Consider the following 24373-nt stretch of genomic DNA (forward strand, 5'->3'; position numbering starts at 1 on the left):
AAATGAGGACACCTCACAGGGGGAAACATGAGGCTGAAAGGATACGATGTGTGGAAAGTGCATTGCAAAACTGGCATACAGTAAGGGCTTAGTAAACGCCGTCTACAAGCAAGACTACCATCTTGATAATCAGCCAGGCCTGTGGCCTTTCTAATACAGGTTTTCAGCTCTGATGGGGACAATATTTCATAGGTGGGAAACTGAGGCTCAGAGAGGAGACAGGATGGGCCTGAGGTCACACAGTCAATGACAAGCCTAGGATTCCAGCCCAGCACAGCTAATGCATAATCACCAAAGGAGCATGGGGCTGGAAGACACGGGTCTCCCCTGACATTCTTGCCTTCTGAAGACCCGTGGACCTCTAAGGTTTTTGCCTTCGGTTCAGGGAAGAGAGGTTGGAGTAGGTGCAGTGAGGGCACTGGGCACCACCCACCTGGACCATTTTCTGGTTGAAGTTGTCGGCCTCCTCCTTCCGTAGCTGCCGCTCCTGGGAGAGCTGCTCTTGCAGGCCCCGGAGGCTGTCGTGGGCCTCGGCCAGCACCAGCTGCAGCTCCTTGATCTGGGGTTGAGATGAGAGACACACATAATGAGGAGGGAGAGAGCAGGAGGAGGACAGAAGCTGTGGTCAAAGAATGAGAGTGGTAGGGGAGCAACAGCAGTAAGTCAGCCTCAAGCTGTCCTTCCAGTGCCAAACAGGCACAACGGCTGTCCCTACCTCGGTGCGTTGTCACGGTGATTAAAAGAAACAGTGCACATCAAATCTAGCTATTATTATCATTTTAACTTGATAATTTCTCCCTGAAATTTGAGGAAAATACACTGTGAAAATTAAGTTTAATTCATAAAGATGTTCATCTCATTGTTTATAATTGTAGTAATTTACAAACAACTTAGATAATCAACGATGGGGGTCAAACATGTGTTTAATGGGTCTACACTTATAAAAATCCATTCAACTGTACACTGGAGGATAGTGTCCTCTATTATATGTATATTATACTGTTATACTTCAATAAAAAGTTAAAAGTATATATATATATATATATATATATATATATATATATATATATATATATACCTCAATAGAAAAACATGAAGGACATGGACACACACAAACTAAAAGTTAACAGTGGTGAACTATGTGATAATCTTGTGATCTTGACTTTCTTCTTTATATCCTTATGCAATGCTGCTTAGGGATTTTGTTGTAGTTATTTGTTGTTTATGATGACTACGTAATGACATTTTACAAAAAAGACAATAAAACTATACATTTTCAGAGGAAATTGTGTTCATAAGGATATGTAGCTAAACAGGCAGCACAAATCTATTTTGTTAGAAGTCAGGATGGTGACTGGAAGGGAGGCCTCCAGGGACAGGTCATGCTTTGTTTATTGATCTGCTTGCTGATTACACAGAAGTGTTCAGTTTGGGAAAATTATTAGAGCTGTCACTTACAATATGGGCACTTTACTGCCTAAATATTATACTTCAATTAAGGCTGCTAAAAGTATTTTTAATGAAAAAAGGAAATTTTAATGCTGTCATGTTAAGCAGGAAAACAAAAAGGAGAAATGTCAGCTCCAACTCCTACATAATAGATTTCCAGGCATGGCAAGATGTCCCGCTGTGAAAAAAACCAAACATTTATTATCTGGCCAATAACGTGAAGTTTGGCAATAGATGGCACTCTGGCTTGAGGTATATATTTTCACCTGTTTTGTATTAAAAATCCTTAAAGGACTAAATATTATCTGCTATCTCTGGTATTCTCCTTAAACTCAGTGCTCAACATGGTGCCTGGCAAACTGTAACTTCTCAATAAAGAGTGGTTTAATGAGACAATAACTGACTGCATGTAGCAAATTACTTTCTCTGCAGGTGAGCTGGCCTATCTCTTTTTCTGAAAAAATAAGAACTGAATACCTCATGATTCCCCCCCTCACCACACACACACATACACACTCCTTGCCGTGGCTGCTAGGAAACTCAGACCACTTAGAGAATTTGATCCATCAGCTTCAAGGGAGCTTCCCCCTGCACAGGTGCAGACTGGCCTTCCTGGGACCACAAAGTTGCCTTCCCAGTGATGCTCAGTAGAAAAGTGTGCCCAGGTTGGGGCACACACAGGGCTCTCCACGGTTCAGGAATCTCAGGGAGGCCCCATCCAGTCCATAGGAGCCTTTTCCTGCTTCAGCTTCATTATGAAGTGCTGGGGAGAGGTTCAGAAAGCTTGGGAGGAGCTCAGAACCACCCAGAATTCCTCAAGGACCAGGAAATCCAGAAATTTGACAGCCACCATCCACTCTAACCCTCCCATATTACAGGTGGGGAAGCTGCAGCCAGAAAGTGGGAACATGCCCGAGGCCACACAGCCATGCAGGCAGGTCCCTCGAAGCCCAGTGATGGGTCATCCTCCTCCTCCGTCTCCTCACCCCACAGGGACCAGGCCTTAAGCTAAGGCTTTTTATGTATTTAATCCTTTCAACAACCCTGTGAGACATCACCTTTATTTTAAAGGCAAGAAAACTAAAGATCAGAGAAGTAAAGTGACATCTACAATTTCACAGCCAATATATATACAGATTCACAGTTTGAACCCAGTCAGCCTGACTGGAGAGACTGTGGCCTTCTTGCTAAAGACATGACTGGTTCCATTAAATGACATAAATTATTAAGTTCCCTGTGGAATTCAGTATAGGAAAACAAGAGTAGTTTCTTCAGATGAGTCTATAAGCTTCCTTTCCTCAGGCCCTGAGAATGGCCCAGACTTCCTTGTTTCCCTTTTAGCCCTTGCTGCCAGGAAGCTTGGAACAAAATGGAATACTCAAACCCCCTATCATGTCCAGCTAGGACTGTCCACAGATCACTCTGCGCTGGAGAGGCCTCAGTCACTATCCTCCACCCCACCACCCAGCCATCCCGCCTCTTACTCAGGTCTAGGCCCACCTCAGAGGCATAGGAGTCATTGTCTTCAGCTCGGTAAGGCCTGAAGCTCCGGCTGGGGTCAGGCTTGGAGTCCAAGTCCCCAGTGCGGAAGGCCTCTCGTATCCTGGGCTCCCATTCTGGAAGGTCCCTGAAGTCAGATGGCTGCACCTAGAGGCACAGGCAGAAGAGACTAAAGGTAACCATGGGGAGGGGCACAAGGGGGTGCCAGAAACAGCACCCACCCCAGGCCTCTGGCTCTAGAAGAGGCTCTAACTGCCCACTCAAGGGCAGGGGCCTAGGTGGACTCACCTCCATAGCTCAGACCGAGCCACAGCTGCCGCATGGCAACTACTCAACGAATGTTTGTCGAAAAGGTGAATGACTAGTGGTGAGTGAAAACAGATTCCATGAATGTTTGTCTTACGCACAAATCTCCTGAGCCAGCCTCAACTGTCCTACCACATGTGCGGTCCCAGCTCATCCTACCCCAAGAAGAACCAAGAGGGAGACCCAATATGGGGCATTCTGCTTGCTTAAAAAAGCAAGATTGAGCCAGATCAACAAGGTACAGATTAACGAAATTTGTTGTCAAAAACAAAGAGTTAAATCTCTCTGTACATAAATGGGAAGACCCCTCCCATTGCTTTTAGGAAGAAGATCAAACCTCCCTGATGCTCTCTGCAGTCCATTTATTTTTTAGGGTTTTGTTTTTTTTTTTTGGCAGGGGGTGGAATCAGGTTTATTTATTGATTGATTTTTAGAAGAGGTACTGGGATTGAACCCAGGACCTCACACATGCTAAGCACGCACTCTACCACTGAGCTGTACCCTCGTACCTTCCTGCAGTCCAGACTCACTCCTTCTCTTAGTCCTTGGACACATCACACTTCTTCTAGCCATGATGCCTTTACACAGGCTATTCCCTCTGTTTAGAACACTCTTCCCCTGGTAATCCATCCTCCTGATCTCAGTTCAGATCAGAGGTCCTCCTTGGCCCGGGGTCTAGGTCAAGCTCCTTGTTCCCAGACCAAGTACCTTTCTTTGACAGCCTTCATCTCGGTTTGTAATTTCACATTCTTTGGCATGACATTTTGATTAACAACCCTCTTTCCCGCTGGATGATATAGGCTGGGGGGTAAGAAGAATAACTATTTTTGCTTAACATGGCACCTCCAGCACTGATCACAAATGGCATGTGAACAATCAATACAGCACCCTAAGTAAATGAACAAGTAGACACATTACAGAAGTGAAATAAGTTGTGGTGGGTAGCAGTGGGTGTAACAAAACAATTTGGGGAAAAAACAAATATATGAGAGCATACACACAGAGAAGGAGAGGGCCTGCTGTGACGATGAAGTATTCCAGGTCTGCACCACTTGGCACATAGCTACTGAGTGCTTGAAATGACTGAAGAACTGAATTGTCAATTCTACATAATTTTTATTAACTTAATTTTTTTGGGGGGTAGGTAATTAGGTCTATACCCTCCCCACCATTAACTTAATTTTAAGTAGCCCACATGTGGCTACCATAACAGACAGCACTGCTCCAGAAGGTGAACAGCAGAACCTTTAATGGTAAGAAGCAGTGGGGATGGGCTTCATCTTTTTACCCAAGGCATTTCTGAAACTCTTTGAACATTTATGGATTACTTTTGCAGTAATGCTTTTTTTGAAGACAAATGCATTTGCTATTTTAATTTTTCTAAGTAGTAGTTTATAGACATCAAGGCTGGAAGTTCATTACCTTTACAAGCTGCGTTTCTTGCTTTGCACGGGATCTGACCGAAGTTTTGTTTTGTTTTGTTTTAATAATACTTGTTTTAAAATACAAAATTGCAAAGAAACAAGAAAAGAAGAAAGGGTGACCTGGCCAAAAGATAGTGAGTCAGAATCAACCCCTATATCTATTAATAGTAAATGACTAGGTGAACTGTGGTATGGTGACTCAACGACTTCATATCCAGAAAAATAAAGAAACTACTGCTACAGGAGCCAACAAACACAAGTGAGTGAAAGAAGTCAGGCACAGGTGAGTGCGTACTGTGTGACTTCATTTATGCAAAACTCAAAGACAAACAGAGTGAGGATAGTGGTTAACTGAGGAGGGGCTGCTGGGGTGCCGGTCAAGTTATTCAAGTTATTGTTTTGGGTGATGATTACACGAGTGTGCCCACCTTGGGAAAATTCATTAAACTGTACATTTGTCCTTTGTGGGACTCTCAGTCCATATGTTATGGTTCAGTAAAAGGTTTATATCAAAAAAAAAAAAAAAAGAAAAAGAAAAAAGTAATAGGGCCTGTGACTGAGACATCTTACCTGGAAGTCTGAGCCAAGGTCTTTGGCCAGAAGAATCTCCTTGGAGGGCCCCTGGGAGCCCAAGCTGGGCAGGGAGGAGAAGGGCTCTGGCTGCTCCTTGGCGGAGCCCCCCAGGACGGCGTCCGCCTTCCGCGTGAAGGCGTTGAGCTCCTGCTGGAGCAAGCTCAGCCGCACCAGGAGGGCGTGGATCAGCTTGGTGTCCCTGGGGCCCTCGCTGTTGTCGGGGGCTTCATGCAGCCGGAAGTCGGCACATTCGTTGTCCAGGTACAGCCGGAGGCCCGCCGAGAAGCCGTTGGCATCAGCCACCAGGACATCGATGGCCTTGCTGACCAGGATGGCCTGCTCCCTCAGCCCAGGCAGCGCCTCGGCCTCCCTGACTCTACAGAGCCGGGCAGTGTGGGGCCCGTGGGCCTCGCCAAGGGCAGCGGGCACACACTGGGCAGAGTCCCCGGCCTCGGCATCCGTCTCCAGCATCGGCCGCGTGCTCTGGCAGGAGGCGAGGTCACAGCGCTGGAGGTTGGAGAGGAGCACCCGGTTCTCGTACTGGAGCTTCTTGACCTTGCCGCTGAGCTCGCCGATCTGCAGTTTGGCGGCTGCCAGCTCCTCCTGCGAGGGCTCGCTGAGCACGGAGCAGCTGTCCTCCGACAGCGTCACGTCCAGCTCATGCTCCGAGCGGTACTTGGCCAGCTCGCTCAGCAGCAGCTTGTTCTGATCCTCCAACTCAGCCGAGGAGCGCCGTAGCAGCTCGGCCTCCTCCTCCACGAACTGCAGGTGTCGCCGCAGCTCCGCCAAGCTCTCCCCGCACTCACCGCCGCCACCCAGCGCAGAGAAGGCCAGGCGGGCCTCGGGGCCCCCGCAGCCACCGCCGTGATCCTTCATGTCGTCCATCTCCGCCCGCAGGCCGCGGTTTTCCACCTCCAGCTCCACGATGCGGCGGCTCAGCAGGTTGGCTTCCTCCTCCACCAGCTTCAGATGCACCTTGAGCTCGGTCTCCCGTGAGTGCGGTGCGTCGGCCAGCTCCTCCGCCGACAGGGCGCTGTCCAGGTCTCCATAGAGCGAGCGGTACTTGAGCAGCTCCTCCTTCATGCCGTCGTTCTCCTTGGCCAGCTTGGTGAGCTTCTTGCACATGAGGGCGGACTCCTCCTTTGCAAAGTGCAGCTGGCACTTCAGGTCTGCACTGTCCTCCTGGGACCCGATGGGGAAGGCACGACGCAGGAAGGTTAGTGTTGGGAGGCTCAGCTGCAGTATTTCAGGGAGCACTAACTACGTGCTGGGGACAAAGCCCTGACCTTCAAGGAGCTGAGGGTCCAGAAGGGAAGCAGAGAGGAGGATGTTGATATTGCAGCAAAGACGGGGCACCATGTATAGCCTGGGGAGTCCAGGAGGGCTTCCTGGAGTAGGTGACTATTGCTGCTACCACTACTACCATTACTACTTCATTATCCTCATCTGTAAAATGGAGCGATAACACTCGCTCCCTTGCAGACCATTAAGAAAATTAAATGACACAATGTATAAAAAGTGCCTGACACCCTGACAATCCAGGGCCACTGGAGACTATTCCATTCCTGACCTGTGCTATATACACGGCACTTTACCTAGCAGAGAGCATGAGAACCATGAGCTCAGGGTGTAGTTTTGGGAAGTAAAGTAGGCAGCGAAGCTAAGGAAATGAGCAAGGGGAGGATGGAGTAGTAACTGGGGAGGGGTGGGCACCTCTGGGACTCCTGGGGCCACTTGGAGTCAGACTCGGGGCCTTCAGACTAAGGTGTCTAGGGGCTGCACAGGGGCTGTGAAGGCTAATGGGAAGTACCTGCACTGAAGGCTTCTTGTCTGTCTTCCCCAGGGAGCGGGTTCCTCTTTTCTTCAAGGAATGCTGGAGAGAGGTTAAAAAGAAAAGAAAAATTGAGCTGAAAGCTCATGGGGGTGATGCACAATCCAAAGAGCAGTCCTGGCTTCTAGGGTTCTGTGGGGACCCCCCCATCAGCCCAGCCTTGTCTAGGCCTTGATCAACATCAACCACTGAGCCCGAGTAATCTCAAGACCACCCAGTGGGCTGCAAACAGGGAACAGGCCAGAAACACTTAAAATGATTCTGATTACATCTGCCCAGGGTTCCTCCCCTCTCTCCCAACCGTGAAATTGTGATCCAGTTGGCCTGAGCCCAAGATATGGAAGTCTGCGTTTCTGTTCTTGTTTGTCCTTCATCCGTTCACCAAAGACTTCCTGAGCACCTATCATGTGCCAGGCATAGTTAGGTACAGAGAACACAGCAGAGACCACAACAGACAGGCTATCTGAGGGGCATGTTGTAGTGTTACACCCAGATTTCCCCTTCAGAGCTGGGGCATTCCTCCAACTAAGACCTCAAAGCTGAGTCCCCCTCCCAGCGATGGCCATTGGCTGAGGGCAACCGCCTCATCCAAGGTCATGTGCCCTCTCTGGGGGGTGGGGGAAGCCCACATCCGGTGACTGGTCCATGTCCCCTTCCCCAGCTTGGGACAACTGGAAAGGGCCTCCCAGCTCCAGAGCTCCCCATGGGATCAGCTGAGGCCACTGGTATGAATGTCCTGCAGCTCAACTTCTCCTTCTGCCTTGATCCCTGATGCCGTGACTCCAAGGGACTCTTCCCTAAGCCTCTGCATACAAAACTCCATCTCAGAATCCTGATCTCATGAAACTGGCATTCTAGTGAGAACTTTAATTCAGAATGAATACTAATAAACAAAATGAATATGGTAAAACAAATTATAATTACACAGGAGGCTTAGGAATGATGAGGAACTGATCATTTTTTACAACTTAAATTGTAGGTTTCCTTGCAGATTAAAGTAAAATAAGCCTGTAATAATCATCATAATTCAAAAATCCAGAAGCAATAGGGGAAGAAATCAATATATTTGATTAGACAATCAAATTCTACATGGAAAAAAAGTACCCCAAGGAAAGGACAAATATTAATGACTAACTGGGAAAAAAATATTTGCAACATTTGACACTGACAAAAAGTTAATATCCTAAATACATAAAGAGATTCACAAAATAGAGAAAAAAGTCCAACAAATCCATTGAAAAATGGGCTAGAGATATGAAAACCAGTTCACACGCCAAGAAAAGTAAATGGCTCCAACCATAGGAAGATGCTTAACCCTATTCATAGTCGAGAAATGCAAATTAAAACTACACTGAGATGCGGTTTCTCACGTATCAGATTGGCAAAAATCCAAACATCTGACAACACATTCTACTGATGAAGCTATGGAGAAACAAGAACACTTATACATCACTGGCAAGAATGCAAAATGGCACAAGCCCTGTGGAGGGGAATTTGAGGAATTGTCATAATAAACATTTCTAAAGTTTCTCAGTGTTTAAAAAAGTCACTCAGATGCCTGATTCCATCCAACACTTCTTCCCATGAGAAAGGTGATTCACATCAGTGGTACATAAAACCATACTTAAGTTGCATTTGACTTTTCAAGTCGGGCAGGTAATTTCTGAGCACACTCCCAGGAGGTCTGAATGAATACATGTGATACCCACCCCCTACCTCTCACACCCCAGCCCTGAAGGTGAAAACCAGTGATCCATCCCAAGCCCCCACTTTACTGAAGGCAAGAGAGAGGTCCCACAGCTAAACCAGAGTTGACCTGGGACCAGTTCTTGACAGAGCTCTTGATCTAGTTCCAAAGACCTGGAAAGAGAAAATGTGCCTTCTCTGACAAGAGCCAGAGTGGAGCCAGCACTGTGATTCTCAACCTGGTGCACATCAGAGTTACGGGGGGGGGGGGGGGGACTTAGGGGGTAAAAAAAAGATGCCCAAGGTCCAACCCCAGCGATTCTCATGTAACTGGTCCGGTAGGTCCCAGGGATCAGTATTTTTAAGTACCTTCCCAGGTGTTCTATTGTGAAACTAAGGTTGGAGCCACAGAGCCAGGGAGATGAACCCCAGAAAGGCTGGTAAGAATATCGTGAAAGACCAATCCAATCCTAAAGAGACCTTTTGAGATGCAAATGAGGCAGGAAGGCAGAAGCTGATATTTCAGACGCTGGATGCCAAGAGCAGGGAGCCAGAATTTGAGAAGGGCTGACTGGGGATCTTTTAAAAGCAACAAGGAAAGTGTAGGGAAGAGGGGTGAGGACCACAGAACAACTCCTTCCACAAAGAGCCCCTCCCACAAATGGGGCCTGTGAAGGGGATGCTCAGGGGGAGACCCCCTCCTGGAGAGGTGAGGAGGGGTGTCTGGAGTCAGGAGGTCAGGTTTACAGATCTGGGCATGCCTATCATAAGTTGAGTGGAAGGGGCTGTGACTTCAGCTGGGACCCCCACAACACTGAGTTTGTAATCCTGGGTGAACCCTTTCCTCTTCTTGAAACTTCATTTCATCATCTACAAAACTGAGCCATGGATTAGGTGACCACAGCTTCTTCAAGCACCACAGACTTCCTGGAGAAGAGAACTGGGGTGACAGGAAGGGGTCTCCAAAGGCACTGAGAGGTCCTAATCATCACACATAAAGCAGTAAGATAATATAAAGCCTAAAGCCATTCAAAAGGACAGAGGGAGAGTGAGATTCACTGACATGGTAAAGTCTCTGAGACATCTCGGTAAGGGAAAGAAGGAAACTGCGGAACACAACCTACAGCCCAAATGTCCACCAACTGATGAATGAATAAATAAAATGCAGTATATCTACACAAGGGAATATTATTCAGCCACAGAAAGGAATTCGGTCTTGATAGATGCTACAACACCCTTGAACCCATCAGGCTGAGTGAAAGAAGCCAGCCACAAAAGGCCACATAGCACCTGATCCCATTTACATGATATGTCCAGAATAGGCAAATTCCCAAAGGCAGAAAGTAGATGAGCGGTTGCCAGGGAGGAAGAGGGAATGGGGAGTAACTGTTGATGGGCTCTGGGTTTCTTTCTGGGGTGATGAAAATGTTCTGAAATTAGAGTCGTGAAGGCTGTACAACGCTGTATATCCTAAAAACCACTGAACTGTATCATTTAAAAAGACAAATTTTATGTATGTGAATTATATCTCAATAAAGCTGTTATTAAACAAAAAAAAAACAGGCTGGAGGGTGGTGTATATCTCAGCGGTAGAGCTCGGGATTAGCATGCACAAGGTCATGGGTTCAATCCCCAGTACCTCCATTAAAAAACAAACAAACAAATAAATAAATAAACCTGATTCCCCTGCCCTCCCCCAAAATACAAAAAATTTATAGTAACCTATAATGAAAAATATGAAAAGGAATATATGTGTGACTGAAACATTATGTTGTACATCAGAAATTGACACATTGTAAACTGACCATACTTCAATTTTTAAAAAAGTTTAAAAAAAAGAACATGTTACCATTTTTATAAAAATAAGACTCACATGCACGAGTGCATATGTGTGTGTGTGTGCGCGCGTGCACCCATGCATATGGGATGGGGGGAATGGTCTGAAGAATACACACCAGGCTGTTAATAGTAACAGTTCAGGGAACTTGCACTTTGCACTTTCCTTCTCTCACATTTTTTGGGTGGAGGGAGGATACAGTCTTCCAGCATTTTCTCTTAACTTTTAAAAAAATTATACAACATTAAAAAAAAATTAAATATAAAAATACATTCTCACTGTAAATCCATGCTGTGCTGACAAAGCAGAAGTCCCTATGTTTACACCCCCACCCATTTTCCTCTTGAAGGTGACCACAGCTGAAGGTCAGCTGGAGCTCCTTCCAAACCTTCAGCTATACTTAAAATACTGAAATAGATGGTGTTCTTTTGGACTTTCTTTCTTTCCTATGTTTACTTGGCTCTGTGATCTTTGATTTTTATAATAAGTACCTTGGGTAGAAGAAAACCCCCAAACATCCAGCATTTAAAAAGACGGTCTGTGTTCATGCTACATTATTATGTACGTTACATAAAACATAATCCCATCTTTATTAAAAAAAAAGAGAGAGAAAAATATACATTTAGGCACAGAGAAAGGCCTAAAAAGAAACAAACCAAACCAAATCATGGGTTAGGCTGAATCAGATGTAGGATTGAGGGAGATGGTTAGGGGAAGCTTTCTTCTTTTATGTATGGTTATTATTATTTCTATTACATTTTGGATAATGCACTCACATAGTTCAAACTTCAAAAAATTCTAAAAGGAATTCAATGAACCCAGTCACCAGTTCTCTCGCCCGAGGCAATCAATGCAACCAGAATCTGATGTATCCATCCTTTGAGGTATGCTAGGCATGCATTTATGTGCTTTTGTAACGAAATTTTTGCTTCACTGAGCTTACATTACTTTTTCAGCAAAAAAAAAAAAAAGCATATACACATTTCAATATGTGTGTGCACATAAATAGAAAAAAGTATTAGAGGTACAACATACTGGGAAGTACTCCCACCCCAAACAGTAACTTGGTCATCACTTAGAGGAATTCCCTCTGAATACTGGATTACAGGTGAAAACTTTTCTCCTTATGGGTTACTTGGATTTCCCAGTCTTTCCTTATTACACATATATTATTACGTGTAGGGTGGAAGGGGAAAGTTACAGAATAACGTTTTAAAAATGTACCCTCCCCCAAGAAAAGTCATAAACGCCTTTCCAACAGGTAGAGGGTGAGCTCTGAGTGCCCACCAGAAAGGGAGGGCAGCGGGCAGAGAAGAGGGGCTGAAGCAGCAAAGCTTTTCAGCACTAGGGTGGTTCCAGCCTTTTCTGGGTGGAACTGACCCTGCCCCCACTTCATCTAAGCTATTTGGGCTCCCACACTGCTCTGCGGCTCTGGAGGGAAAACAAGGCATGCTCACAGAGCACAAAGACCTTCCTCCCCTCTGCAGGGCAGCAGCTGGCCAGGCGGCCTGGGGGGCTGTGGTGCCCCTCCAGGGAGCCAGGGCCTGTCAGAGCCTCTTTGTGGAGCCCCCAGGGGCAGATGTTCTGGCCCTGGGCCTTGGGAGGGCAGGATAGGGCAGGGCGGGACAGCACCCGGGCACCAACAGGAATGCCAGTCACAAGCGTTGGACCCCGAGGGCACTCTCTTTGGCCTGGCATGCAGCAGGGGCTTCCCCACCCACCAGCAACTCACAAGGCCGCCTTTGAGCAGCCATGGTGGCGCCTCTGAGCATCTCTGGTCTAATGGCTCCTCCTGGAGCTATGTCCTCCCTTGCCCTTCTCCCGGAGACTAGTAGATGGTGTCCCTGCCCCTCCAGCCTGCACAGAGAGGCTGCGTGAGCAGAGCTGGGGAGGGGCCCCTGCCGTCTAACACCTTCCATGCTTCTAGGAAACAAAGACCAACCTTCAAGGAATAAAATGAACCTTCTGCCAAAACAGCTGGACAGATTTTCACCCAGTTTGGAGGGGATGTTTGGAAAGATCTCCCTGAAAACACAGACTGCTGTGTGTGTACAAAATTTACTCTACGGGGGACCTGGGGTCAAAGACTGAGGCCTTCTTCCCGCAGAGTGGCTGAGGCAGCCACACAGAGAGGTGGTGTGGCTCAGGGCTAGGGGAGACCAGTTGGAGGGAGGAAACAAAGAGTGGTTTGACACGAGCCCCAAATCAAGTCACTGGACAGACGCTGCCAACCACAGGCATTGATTTGCAACGTCTAACTGCTCCTTCCGTGGGTAACCTGCGCCGCAATATGGAGAGCTCCTGGCTAGGAGCAGCAGAAATGTCAATTTAACTAACTGCTTCTCCAGACCCACAGCTATTGTAGAGATTGTGAGAGTGATAACACTGATAATCATTTACCAAGCCCTTACTCTCCACTAATCATTTTACCTGCTTGTCTTGATTAATTCTCACAAACACCTATGACAAAGGATTAATATTCCCATTTTATAAATGAACAAACTAAGCACTGGAGCTCATGTTTGGGATATGATTGGCCCAACGCTAGAGTTATCTGCAAATAAGTGGCAAAGCCAGGAGTCAAACTCAGGCTGGTGTGACTCCAAGTTCGTGTTTGCCTTGCAGCACACAGACCATGGCTAGGCTGCATCAGATGATGACATCAGCAGAACCAAGATCAGAGCCCAGGTGAACTGATGCTGTGGTCAGTGCCCTTCCTACCCCATGAGAGTGGGAATCAGGCCAAGAAGCCTGGGCCAGAGGAGGTTCTTACTAGAATGAGTGGCCTCTTTGGAGGTTCTGAAACACAGTGGGGCCCCAGGAAGGCCCCTGAGTGGGGCAAGGAGGGTAGGGGCACCACCCTAACCATCAGTGTGGCTTTGGGAGTTGGAGAGTCTGGGTCAGAATCCCATCTTTGTCTTTCCCCCAACCCATCTATATGCAGCAAGTCCACTCCTAAAAATACACCCAAGAGAACTGAAAACATGCTCACACAAAAACCTGTACAATAATGTTTATAGCAGCATTATTCATAATAGCCAAAAAGTGGAACAACCCAAAAGACCACCAACTGATGAACGGACAATGTGTGGTATATCCATACAATGGATTATTATTTGGCCATAAAAAGGAGTGAAGTCCTGACTAACTGTTTCAACATAGAGAAACCTTGAAAACATGATGCTAAGTGAAAGAAGCCAGTCACAAAAGATCACATATTGCATGATTCATCCACAATAGGCAAATCCTAGGGCGGGAGGGTATAGCTCAGTGGTAGAGCCCATGCTTAGCATGCACGAGGTCCTCGGTTCAATCCCTAGTACCTCCTCCAAATAGAAATAAATAAATAAACCTAATTACCTCCCCCTCATAAAACAAATAAAAAAACCACAATAGGCAAATCCATAGAGGCAGAAAGTAGATCAGGGGTTGCCAGGGGCTGGAAGGAAAAGGGAATGGGGAGTGAGTGCTAAGAGGTACAGGGTTTATTTTAGGGGCAATGGAAGTGTTCTGGAATTAGATAACGGTGATGTTTGTGTTTGCTTTGTTTTTTTAACATTCCAAGTTCTCCCTTCCATCTTTATTGATTTTAAGATTTTGCACAGAAGACTCTTTGGGGACTAGAACAACAGCAATAATGGTGATATTTGTACATCATTATGAATATATTAAAAACCAGTGAATTGTACACTTCAAAATGGTGAAGTTTAGGGGTGGGGGGTATAGCTCAGTAGTAGAATGCATGCATGAGGTCCTGGATTCAATCCCCAGTACCTCCATAAGAAATAAAAACAAACAAACAAAAATGTTAAATTTTATGGCATGTGGACTACATCACAATTAAACAACTGCCAAGAAGAGCCACCTATAAAATGGGGACAAAAATCACTGTACCTCGGGAGGCTGCTGGTTACACAACGTGAAGACATAAAACACCTGGTACAGAGCAAGCACTCAGACACAGCCACTATGGTATAATAAATCCCATCAACACTGATACTGGCTTTCTGCCTAAAATATAAAGAGGGGGAATAATATTAGATTGGGGGAAGGCTGATATTATGATTTTTGAGCTGCAGCCCAGCTGGCAACAGCGCCACTGCAGCGCATGGCTGGGGCTGGCCACCCTCCCTTTCCTCTAGCAAAGAGCCATCTCCATGGCAACCACATCAGCTCAGACCAGGGGCTCCTATTCCCAGCCGGGTGACAGCATCGCCACAGCAACCTGTCAGGATGGCAAAGGCAGATCTCACTGATGGGACTGGAGCAGCTCTGGCAGAAGAATTGCTAAGGGACCCTCGTCTCCATAGAAACCACATCAGGAAGGAGAGGGAGGAGGGAGAGGGCAATCAGCAAATAAACACAGGGCCACGCCTCCTTGCCCAGATCCTAAGACACCAAGGGGCACATCAGGGAATGCTAGACCAGCCTCACTGACATCACCTTCAAAGGGGAAGTGAACCAGTGTTTCATGAGCACCTACTGTGTGCCACGCACCACGAAGGGCTCTTTACATGCTTGACTACATTTAAAATGTCACTAATAATAACCAACCCCTCCCTCTCAAAAAACTTAACCACAGCAATCATAGACTAAAAAGCAGAAGTCATTTCCTACCCTATTCCCACCATTTCTAACGCCTCAGTTTGGCAAGTTTTCCCCTAGACTTTTCTCCAGGCTACGCATCTGCACATAAACACACATGCTTCAAAACCAGTTTGTTCTCTATGGCTTTCTAAAATAATTACTGGGATTGCACAACATATATGCTTCTATAACTTTCTTTTCCTGCTTAACGATATACCTCAGAGATCCTTCCATGTCAATGCATATGTAGCTACCCTGTTTTTTAAAATCATGGGAAAGTCTACCTAATATAAAATTTTCCATTTTAACCATTTTTCTTTTTTGCTGCAGTAAAATATACATAACACAAAATTTCCCATTTTTAGGCATTTTCAAGAGTACAATTCAGTTGGCATCATTACCATTCATCTCCAGTACTTTTTCATCATCCCAAACTGAAATGCCTCACCTATTAAACAGCATCTCCCCGTGCCCTCCTCCCTCCAGTCCCTGGTAGCCTCTAATCTACCTTCTGGATCTATGAACTTGACTAAGTATCTCACCTAAGTGGAATCACATAATACTTTCTTGTTGCGTTTGGCTTATTTCACTGAGCATAATCTTGTCAAGGCTCACCCACATGTGTGTCGCGTGTCAGAATTTTAATCTTTCTTAAAGTTATACATACGTTGTAAGTAGATACTACATTTTTATTTGTTTATTGATGGAAATTTGGGTTGCTTATGCCTTTTGACTATTGGGAATAATGCTGCTATGGACATGAGGTTACAAATACCTGTTCACATCCCTGCTTTCAATTCCTTTGGACATCTACCCGGGAGTGGAATTGGCTTGTTTGGTGATCCTATGTTTAATCTATTTCAGGAACTGCCATACTACCTTACTCTTTTTAACTTCTTCATGGAGTTCTGTGGTTACCCTATCCTAGTAATGATCATAAACAACCTCGTAAGCTGGTTGTAGTAACACATCAGGGTGTTATTACCCTGATGTCACAGATGAAGAAAGTGAGACTTAGAAAGGGGAGGTGGCTTTAGGGTCTCAGCCTCATCTTTGCTGAGGAGAGGCTGGGTGAACTCAGGCGAGCTCTCCCTCTCTGCCTCCGTTGCCTCTCTTACGATGGGAGCAGGCTGACCTCCAAGGCATTTTCTGAAATAGTCTCACCTTTTCACTATCAAGGGTGGCAGCAATGAGATGTATGAAGGTGGTGCCCTGTGCTGTGGGCCAGGCCATGGAGGGCAGGAGGGGCCTCCCCCAGCCCTGAAGCAGCCCTTGGTAGCAAACACCTCCGACCTCCACACTGAGAAGCCTTTTTTTGGCACATCACACAAACACACCCAGCAGGGACGGCAGGTGAAGGACTGTTCTGGCCTCAGGGCTGTGGTGTGTGGCCTCAGGAAGGTGAGGATTGTGTCCCAGAACAATGTCCGATCATAGAATACTTTGTGAGCAGCCTGACTGCCCAGAGGGTTTGAACACACTGGCTGGGTGGGGCTGGCACATGCCCACATGCTTGGCCCTGCCCGGGGCCGATGGGGCCCTCACCTCTCTCGGCCTCTCCAGCTCCGTCTGCAGCACCTGCTTGGCCAGCTCGGTCTCGATGAGCCGCTGCCGAAGCTCTTCATTCTCCTCCTCCAGCCGAACCCGTTTCTTCTCCACCACCTCAAGCTCCTTATGCAGCCGCACCGAGATGTCCTTGGAGACCTAAAGGTAGGTGATGAGCAGAGCATGAGTGAGCCGAGGGGCCATCCCACCTCGGCCGCAGAGCAACCCCAGGGCAGGCAGGTACTCTCTTCACCCCCACTTAGCAGAAAAGGAAACCGAGGCACAGAGAGGTCAAGTAACTTACTAAGGGTCACACAGCCAGGAAGTGGTAGAACTAAAACCCAAACCCAGGCACCCCATGCTCCCTATGGCCACATCATGGTTCAGCCCCCAGGAAGCTATAAAGGCCCTGCCTGTTCTGAGCAATGCCTTTTCATTTATCTGGGGCTTTTAATGCTTCCAAAAGCCTCTCCCAGCCACCCTCTTACCTAATTCTCATAAGAGCCTAGGGCAAGACCAGAACTCATTTTAAAGAGAGGGTAAACCCAGAGCAAGATGGGCAGTCCCAGAGCCACCTGAACCCCATCTCTGCCAGTGACCAGCATATGATCCTGGGCCAATCATTCCCTTATTCTGGGCCTCAGTCTCTTTAACCACAAAATGGGTATAATAATAATAGCACCAACTTCACAGGCCAACAGGAGGACCGAATCAGCTACTGCACAAAAGCCTTGGCCCAGTGCCGACACAGTGAGCGCTGGGTGAGTGGTGGCTGCTGCTGGGAGAAGCTGAGCCCAGTGGGGGCATGACTTGTCAGGGGTCACAATGTGACACAAACCCTGAGGTCTGTTTCCAATTGTCTGGGATAGAGAACATGCCCTGAATGACAAAGGCTAGGCAGAAGTCCAAGTCATCCCTACAAAGAGAAGCTAACAGAGCTGCAAACTCCAATCCCGGTTCCAGGATTCTGCTGCAACAGCACCCCGTTTCCTCGAGGACCCCTCTGTCCTGTCCCCTGCTGGCTGGGATGAAAGGCCAAGAAAGGGGATCTTTTCTCTGGGGATGAGGAAGGCCCTTCTGAGCTGGTAAATCACAACAAGACTCCATCCCTGAGTGAATTAAGCACTACCATTTGTTGAATACCTACTATGTGCCAGATTCACTCATCTTCACCTCATTTCTGCTTCCATTTTACTGGCATGCAAGTGACTTGCTCAAGGTCACACAGAGCTAGTGAGGGCCAAGTTGGGGGCAGCTCAGAGGCTCTGGCTAAGAGGACAGCATGGCCAGGGCTGCAAAAGGGGTATGAGGGCTTTGCCAGCAAGAGGTTTGCGTAGGGCAGACAGCCCAGCGCCTCGTGCCTGCCAGTCTCGGAAATGACCCTGGCACCTCCTCCCTGCCGGAAGGGAAGCGGGCCCTCCCTGGCTCTGCCTTCTGCCTGGGCCCAGGCCCAGCTTGGCACAGACCCCTTGGCAGTGTGTGAGGCAAGCCAGGAAAAACAACGGCCAGAAAGGAAATTCAGCCCTGCCTTCCCCTCCTCTCTCTGTTGCCCACCACCTCTCTCTGCCCCTGAAGATCTCCAAGGACAGCCAGAAGCTGGCCCAGGAGGCTCCTCCCACAGTCTCTCTAAGCCACCAAATCTTTCCTGTCCACATAGTGGGGTAGCAATCCCTTACTACCAGAATGAGGACTCTGCTTGGGCTGGCTGAAACACAACAGGTGCTCAAAAATATAATGATTTTTAATGCATTGTCCAGATTACTGCTTCACCTCTGTGCACTGATTTTATCTGACTTGGTCAACACCCCACCTCACTCTGGAGTTTAGTGTCAGGGTTTTGCTGGAGGTGTTCAGCCCTCAGGCTTCTGGCTGTGGTCCCAAGCTTCAGGCTGTTAGGTCACTCAATGAGGCCCTGTCCTGATTAGTGTCCATCCATTCATTCATCCGCTTAGCCCCTGGAGGCAGGAGTGATGGGGCACAGAGGTCAAGGCCCCAAGCCAGGCCTGGGCTCCTAACACCTCTGTGTCCCAGTAGCAGCCAGGGTCTGGCACATACTAAGTGCGCAATAAATGCTTATTGGATGATTAAACAAATCCAAGATTTCAACAAGCAAAAAGGAAGGGAAATGGAAGAGTAAATGACTGAAATATGGGAGATGAACCTGCCCTAGTTTGGCTGGTGATGCTCCTCCTAACTGCCCACACCCTGCATTGTCTATAGAGGGCTGTGTGCCCGACTGGGATGAGGGATCAGCTGCTGGGGCCCAGGGCTCCTCTCAGTCTGGAGGGGTCACACCATCCCCACCATGGCCTTAACCTGGACAGGTGAGCCCTCCTTACCAAAAAGGCATGACCCATGTGGACTCCTGGATCATCCTGGGTTCATGTGTGACTGGATTTTATCCCTTCCATAAGTCCCCAGTTGCCTTCTGCCCCACTCTCCATGGGACCCCCCTTCCCCATCTGCTCTCCACCCCTACGTGATGCTTTATGAAGAAGACCTAGTCCCAGGCAGATCACAGAATTCCAGTGTGGACAAAAGAGCCCTTTATCTCAGATCCCCACAGAGCCCTGCGCCCCTGATGGAGGCCCACAGGAGCAAAAAGCACGCCTCCTGGAGGGCAGGAGCCTTGTTGCCTAGGCCTGTCCCTTCCCCTCTCTGGGCCCCTTGGCTCTACAGATGATCATAGAATCAGCTGTCACTTCCCAAGCACCCACCACGCGCCTTTCATCCCTTCGGCAAGTGCTGTGATGATTATCTTCAGAAAGAAAAGGTCACTTGCCCAAGGTCATGCAGCTAGGAAGCTAAGAACCAAGATTTGAAATCAGGGGGTCAGCTCTGGAGTCTCGCTCTCAATCTGACCCTGCTGTTGACTTGAAGACACATTATATTAATATCAATAGTAAAAGTATTAATCATAAGTGCAACAGTGGGCTCACTGTGTCAGGGACTCACAGGGCCCCACTTACCTGTCTCATTTGATCCTCTCATGATCCTCTCAACTACCCCCAAGGTAGGGGGGCTGAGATACTGCAGGAGGTGAAGCAGCTGCAGCTTCCGGAAACCAGGGCAAATCCCCAAATCACAAACAAATGCTCTCAGCCATGAGGTCACTGTTTACAGCACTGGGGCCTGGCTCCTGCCAAATGCAACCAGCAGCCTCCAAGCCACAGCCACCTCCCTCATTGGGCCCCTCTGCTCCTGGGCCTAAGGCTTTCAGGTGTCCCTGTCACTGTGACTCCTCAGGGAGGGGGATGGGAACTCTCACTAAGGAGCACTCCCCGTCCAGGCAGCATCTGGGCTCTGTGTAGCTAAATCTTCTCTGGAAGCCCAGGAGGGCAGAAATGTCACCCCCACTGTGTGGAGGAGGAAACTGAGGCTCAAAGAGGGGAAATAACCTGCTCAGGTTAGGCAGGAATTAAATCCAAAGCCAGAACTTTTTCTCCAGCAATATCTACTTCTAAGAAATGTTTTACTGGTGTGTCCTTGACAAGAGTCCATTCAGGTGGTAATTTTCATCCCAGATCCCTAAGACCTGACACCCTCCCACAGGATCCCAGGCCCTAAGAGGAGGGCCTGGGAATCTGCACTGTGACAGACCTTCCAGGTGATACTTATCCACCCAGGGAGGTGGAGATTCTGGTCCCTCTTCCTTGCACCGGCCCCAGCCACCTGTCCCACTAGTGCCCTTTAAGTTCTTCTCCTGAACAAGAACAGTAACACCCCAATCAACATTTGCTCTTTTGCTGGGGGAGCGTCCCGAGGCAGACTTTGCTCAGCATGCTTTTTACTTGAGCTGTTTCATTTTATCCTCACAAAAATTTCTACCCCATCCCCACCTCCAGCTCCATAAAACCACTGGAGCAGCAATAGCCCTGAAGATTCACCTGCTCTAAGCCTCACATTTAACAGGAGGGGAAACTTGAGGTCCCAAGGCATGGGGGTGGCCCCATGGCAGTAGGGGGATGGGCCAAAGAGCTGGCAGAGCAAGTCAGAGGATCCCCAGGGATACTCTCCCAGGCTGCAACAGGTCCCCTTCCACACCTGGATCCATCAAGCCCTCCCAGGCGATGCCAGGGAAGTCAGTATTCTGAGAACCTCCAAAAAATGCCCCAGAACATCCCCAGCACATGGGACAGAGTGAGGTGACGAAAGCTGTCCAGCCCAGGCCAGAGTGGATGAGCTCAGCGCTCCAGCTGCAGGCGCAGGGAGAGGCGGGAGGGAAGGGGGCAAGCCAGTTGCTGATTGGCTAGTTCAAATCCCAACAGAAGGGGCCCCTCCCCTCCACCCAGACTCCAGAGAGCCTCTCCCCTAGACACACACACACCACACACACACACACACACCAGCTGCTCTCAGCTCCTCCCATGGAGGCTCCAGCAACCCAGCCAGCCTGCTCCCAGCCCCAGCCTTTTTCCACCCTTTCCTCATCTAAGGCTGACTTTTCTGTGTCCCTGCCCAAAAGCTGGATCAAAACTCAGATTTGTTTAAGCTCCTGGAGCTCCCCCTCACCCCACATCTCCCAATCCAGTGCCTGGAATTTGAATAATTGTGTAACGATTTAACCCAGGAGCTGCCTCCTCAGATAGAGGTACACTTTGAACCTGGAGATATAATCTTTCCAACCTCAGTTTCCTCATCTGTACAATGGATCTACAATTCCACTGTGTGCAGGGCATGTGCAGGACAATGGGAGATGCAAGAGCTGCATGGGGCTGTGCTCACTGTTTACCTCCCCTAACAGGGGCCCTCTTCCTCCAACATTCCTCTTACTTCTGCCTCAGGCCTCAGCTCAGAGGTCATCACCGCAGGAAGGCTCCATGGGCCCCCCAAGTCTACACCAGATGCCCCATCCCCGGCTCCTACATCCCCGATGACACTGGGCTGAGTTCTGAGACGTGGGGGGCCAGGAACCTCGGAGTTCTCAGCCCCCAGACCAGAGCTCACACATAGGTAGGGCAGACTTCTCTTCTAGAGGCCCCATCTGCCAGCCGCCGACCCATCCCTTTCCTGCTCTCTAAGGCCGAGAGCAGCGAGGGGAAGCAGCAAGGCCTGGAAGGCTGATGCATCTGTCCCCCGCAGGCAACCCAGAGGGTCACGTGACCTTGGACAGGTACTTCCTTTCTCTGAGCCTCACTTTCCTTATTCAGAAAATGGGAATAATAATAACAGTTAACATTTTTGAGTGCTTACAGTGACCTCTTACCTACCTTATCTCATTTGATCCTCCTAGAACCCTGAGAGGCAAGGGCTGCTGTCACAACCATTTTACAGGTGAGGAAATTGAAATTTAGGTGACTTGCTCAAAATGATAAAATTAGAGCATATTAAAGCCAAAATTTAAACCAGCCCCATTCAACTCCAGGCCTTCACTACACTCCATTAGCACGATAAAGAAACCTCCATGGAACTATGCAGGGACAGCCTGGAGTCCAGCACCAGGTGTGTGGTTGAAACTCAAACAGCAGCTGCTGCAAGTAGGATTCATATTATGAGGCCACTTTGGGACATCCCTGGTAGAAGGCCCATCAGTTCACTAGGGATGCCCATTTTACAGATAAGGAAGCTGAGGCCCAAAGAGAGATTAGAAATTGCCCAAGGACACACAAGGAGTGAGCTGACCTGGACCCACTCAGGCTCGTGACCCTATCCCCCAACAAGGGCACTTGTGAGTGTTGTTGGGGGGTGGTGCCCAGGCTTACCTTTACGTCTTGCTCCAAGCCGCGGATGAGCTCACCGTCCACCTGGCCAGTCTGGGCAGCACGGAGGCTGCGGCGCTCCGCCTTTCGCAGTCGGTACTGCAGAATGCGACAGGTCTTGCTGGCCTGGTCCAGCTGCTGCCGCAGCTCCTGCAGCTGATACACATCCTCCTCCATATAGACATCCCGCATCTCCAGCATCTCTGCCCGAAGCTCCTCAATCTCATCCTGCAGAGGGAAGGAAAGGCCAGGTCGCTGGGCCCTGTGGCAGTGGCCAGGGTGCTTGAGTGCAGGCCACACCCAACACTGTCCTAGACGCCTCAGGGGTCTGGGTGTGATAGTCTGAATAATGGCCCTCTGAAGATGCCCATGTCCTAATTCCCAGAATCTGTGAATGTTACCTTTTATGGCAAAGGGACTTTGCAAATGTGATTAAGGATCTTCAGACTGGGAGATCCTCCTGGATTACCTGCGTGAGCCCAGTGTAATCACAAGCATCTGTATAAGAGGGAAGTAAGGGAATCAGAGTCGGCGAAGGCGACGTGGCAGAGACCAGGGTGATACACGCTAAAGATGAAGAAAGGGCCACGAGCCAGGGGGTGCAAGCAGCCTTTAGACGTGGGAAAGGGGAATGCAAGGGCTGGAGCCTTGCCAACACCTTGGTTTTCAGACTTCTGACCTCCAGAATTCTAAGATAATAATCTGGGATTGTTTTAAGCCACTAAATTTGTGGTGATTTATTATAGCAGAAATAGGAAACTGGGGAAGCAGGAAAGGCTCATTCAACAAGCATTTATGAGCACCAACTGTGTACCAGGCTCTGTACAAGCACATGGGGGAGGGGGAAGGAGAGTGGTGACCAAGACTAATGTGGCCCTTTCTGTATCATCTGTGTGGAGCCCCAAGTCTCACTGGCGAGACACACAGTAAACCGACAAAAAAAAAACAAACAAAACCTCAGATGTGCTTAAGAGCTATGAAGACAAGAAACCAAAAAAAACAAAACAAAACACCTGGGTAATATGTTAGAGTAATGGGGGAAGGTGTTATGTTAGAGGACATGGTCAGGGAGGCCATCTCTAAAGAAGGGACATTTGAGCTGAGGCAAGAAGAACAGGTATGCAGAGAAAGAGGCAGGAAGTGATTATTCCAGGCAGAAAGAATAGTGTGTGCAAAGGCCCAGAGGCAGGAAAGAGCTCAGTGTGTCAAGATACAGCAAGGTGGCCAGGGTAGCTACGGGGGTAAGTTGAGGCTGGGGATATTGAAAAGGGCCAACCACCCAGGGCCATGAAGGGCTGAGTAAAGAATCTGAGTTTGGGTTTTAAGTGGAGGGAGTTGGGGGGGGGGAACCTCACTCCTGACCACCTCTGTCACCAGCTCCCAGATGTCCTTCACTTCCCCTTTGTCACCATGAGCATGTCTGCAGTTTTTTATTTACTAGTTTGTCTCTCAGAGAGACTGTGAGTGCCCGGGGGCTGCCCCATGTCTACTCCCTGCTGTATCCCCCACACCCAGCACAGGGCCTAGCATTCTGTAGGCTCCTAACAATATTCACGACATGAATGAAGGCATATCTAGCTAGTTAGACAGTCACAAAAAGACACACCAACGTGAAACAATCATTAGACACAAAGTGTTAGGGGATGAGTTGGGGAGACCCAGCAGAAGAAATGGGTGATTATTATGTCCAAATGCAGATGTGAAAGCTGAGTCACAAATGGAAATACTACTATCTACTGTTAGTGTGACTGAATGGATTAAATAAGATTGTACACTAAAAAGAGAAACTGAGTCACAGAGAAAGGAATGACTTGCCAAAAACATCCCTGAGGAGCCAGAGAAAGCACCCAAGGATAGTGCTGGTGGGACGTGGGGTGGGTCCAAGAAGAAAAAACCCACACTCTGCAAGCCCTGGAGAGGGAACACAATCTGGAGA

The 24373-nt window shown here is 48.3% G+C and overlaps 1 protein-coding gene across 2 annotated transcripts in view; it reads right to left on the reverse strand.

Annotated features, from left to right (window-relative positions):
• MTCL2 (microtubule crosslinking factor 2) overlaps positions 1–24373 on the reverse strand; it is a 63182-nt gene that overhangs the window by 22037 nt on the left and 16772 nt on the right. For both annotated transcript variants that reach the window (XR_835703.3, XM_010960764.3), the window contains exons 2-7: positions 22441–22665; positions 16739–16897; positions 7063–7125; positions 5250–6434; positions 2950–3096; positions 434–559 (exon numbers count right to left, since the gene is read on the reverse strand). Coding sequence is in view for 1 of the 2 variants with exons in the window: in XM_010960764.3 (XP_010959066.2) it covers positions 434–559; positions 2950–3096; positions 5250–6434; positions 7063–7125; positions 16739–16897; positions 22441–22665 (1905 nt within the window). In the remaining variant the exon portion in view is untranslated. The remainder of the gene's footprint in view (positions 1–433; positions 560–2949; positions 3097–5249; positions 6435–7062; positions 7126–16738; positions 16898–22440; positions 22666–24373) is intronic.

This window comes from Camelus bactrianus, chromosome 19 (genome assembly GCF_048773025.1).
Source record: "Camelus bactrianus isolate YW-2024 breed Bactrian camel chromosome 19, ASM4877302v1, whole genome shotgun sequence".
NCBI classification, from domain to species: domain Eukaryota; kingdom Metazoa; phylum Chordata; class Mammalia; order Artiodactyla; family Camelidae; genus Camelus; species Camelus bactrianus.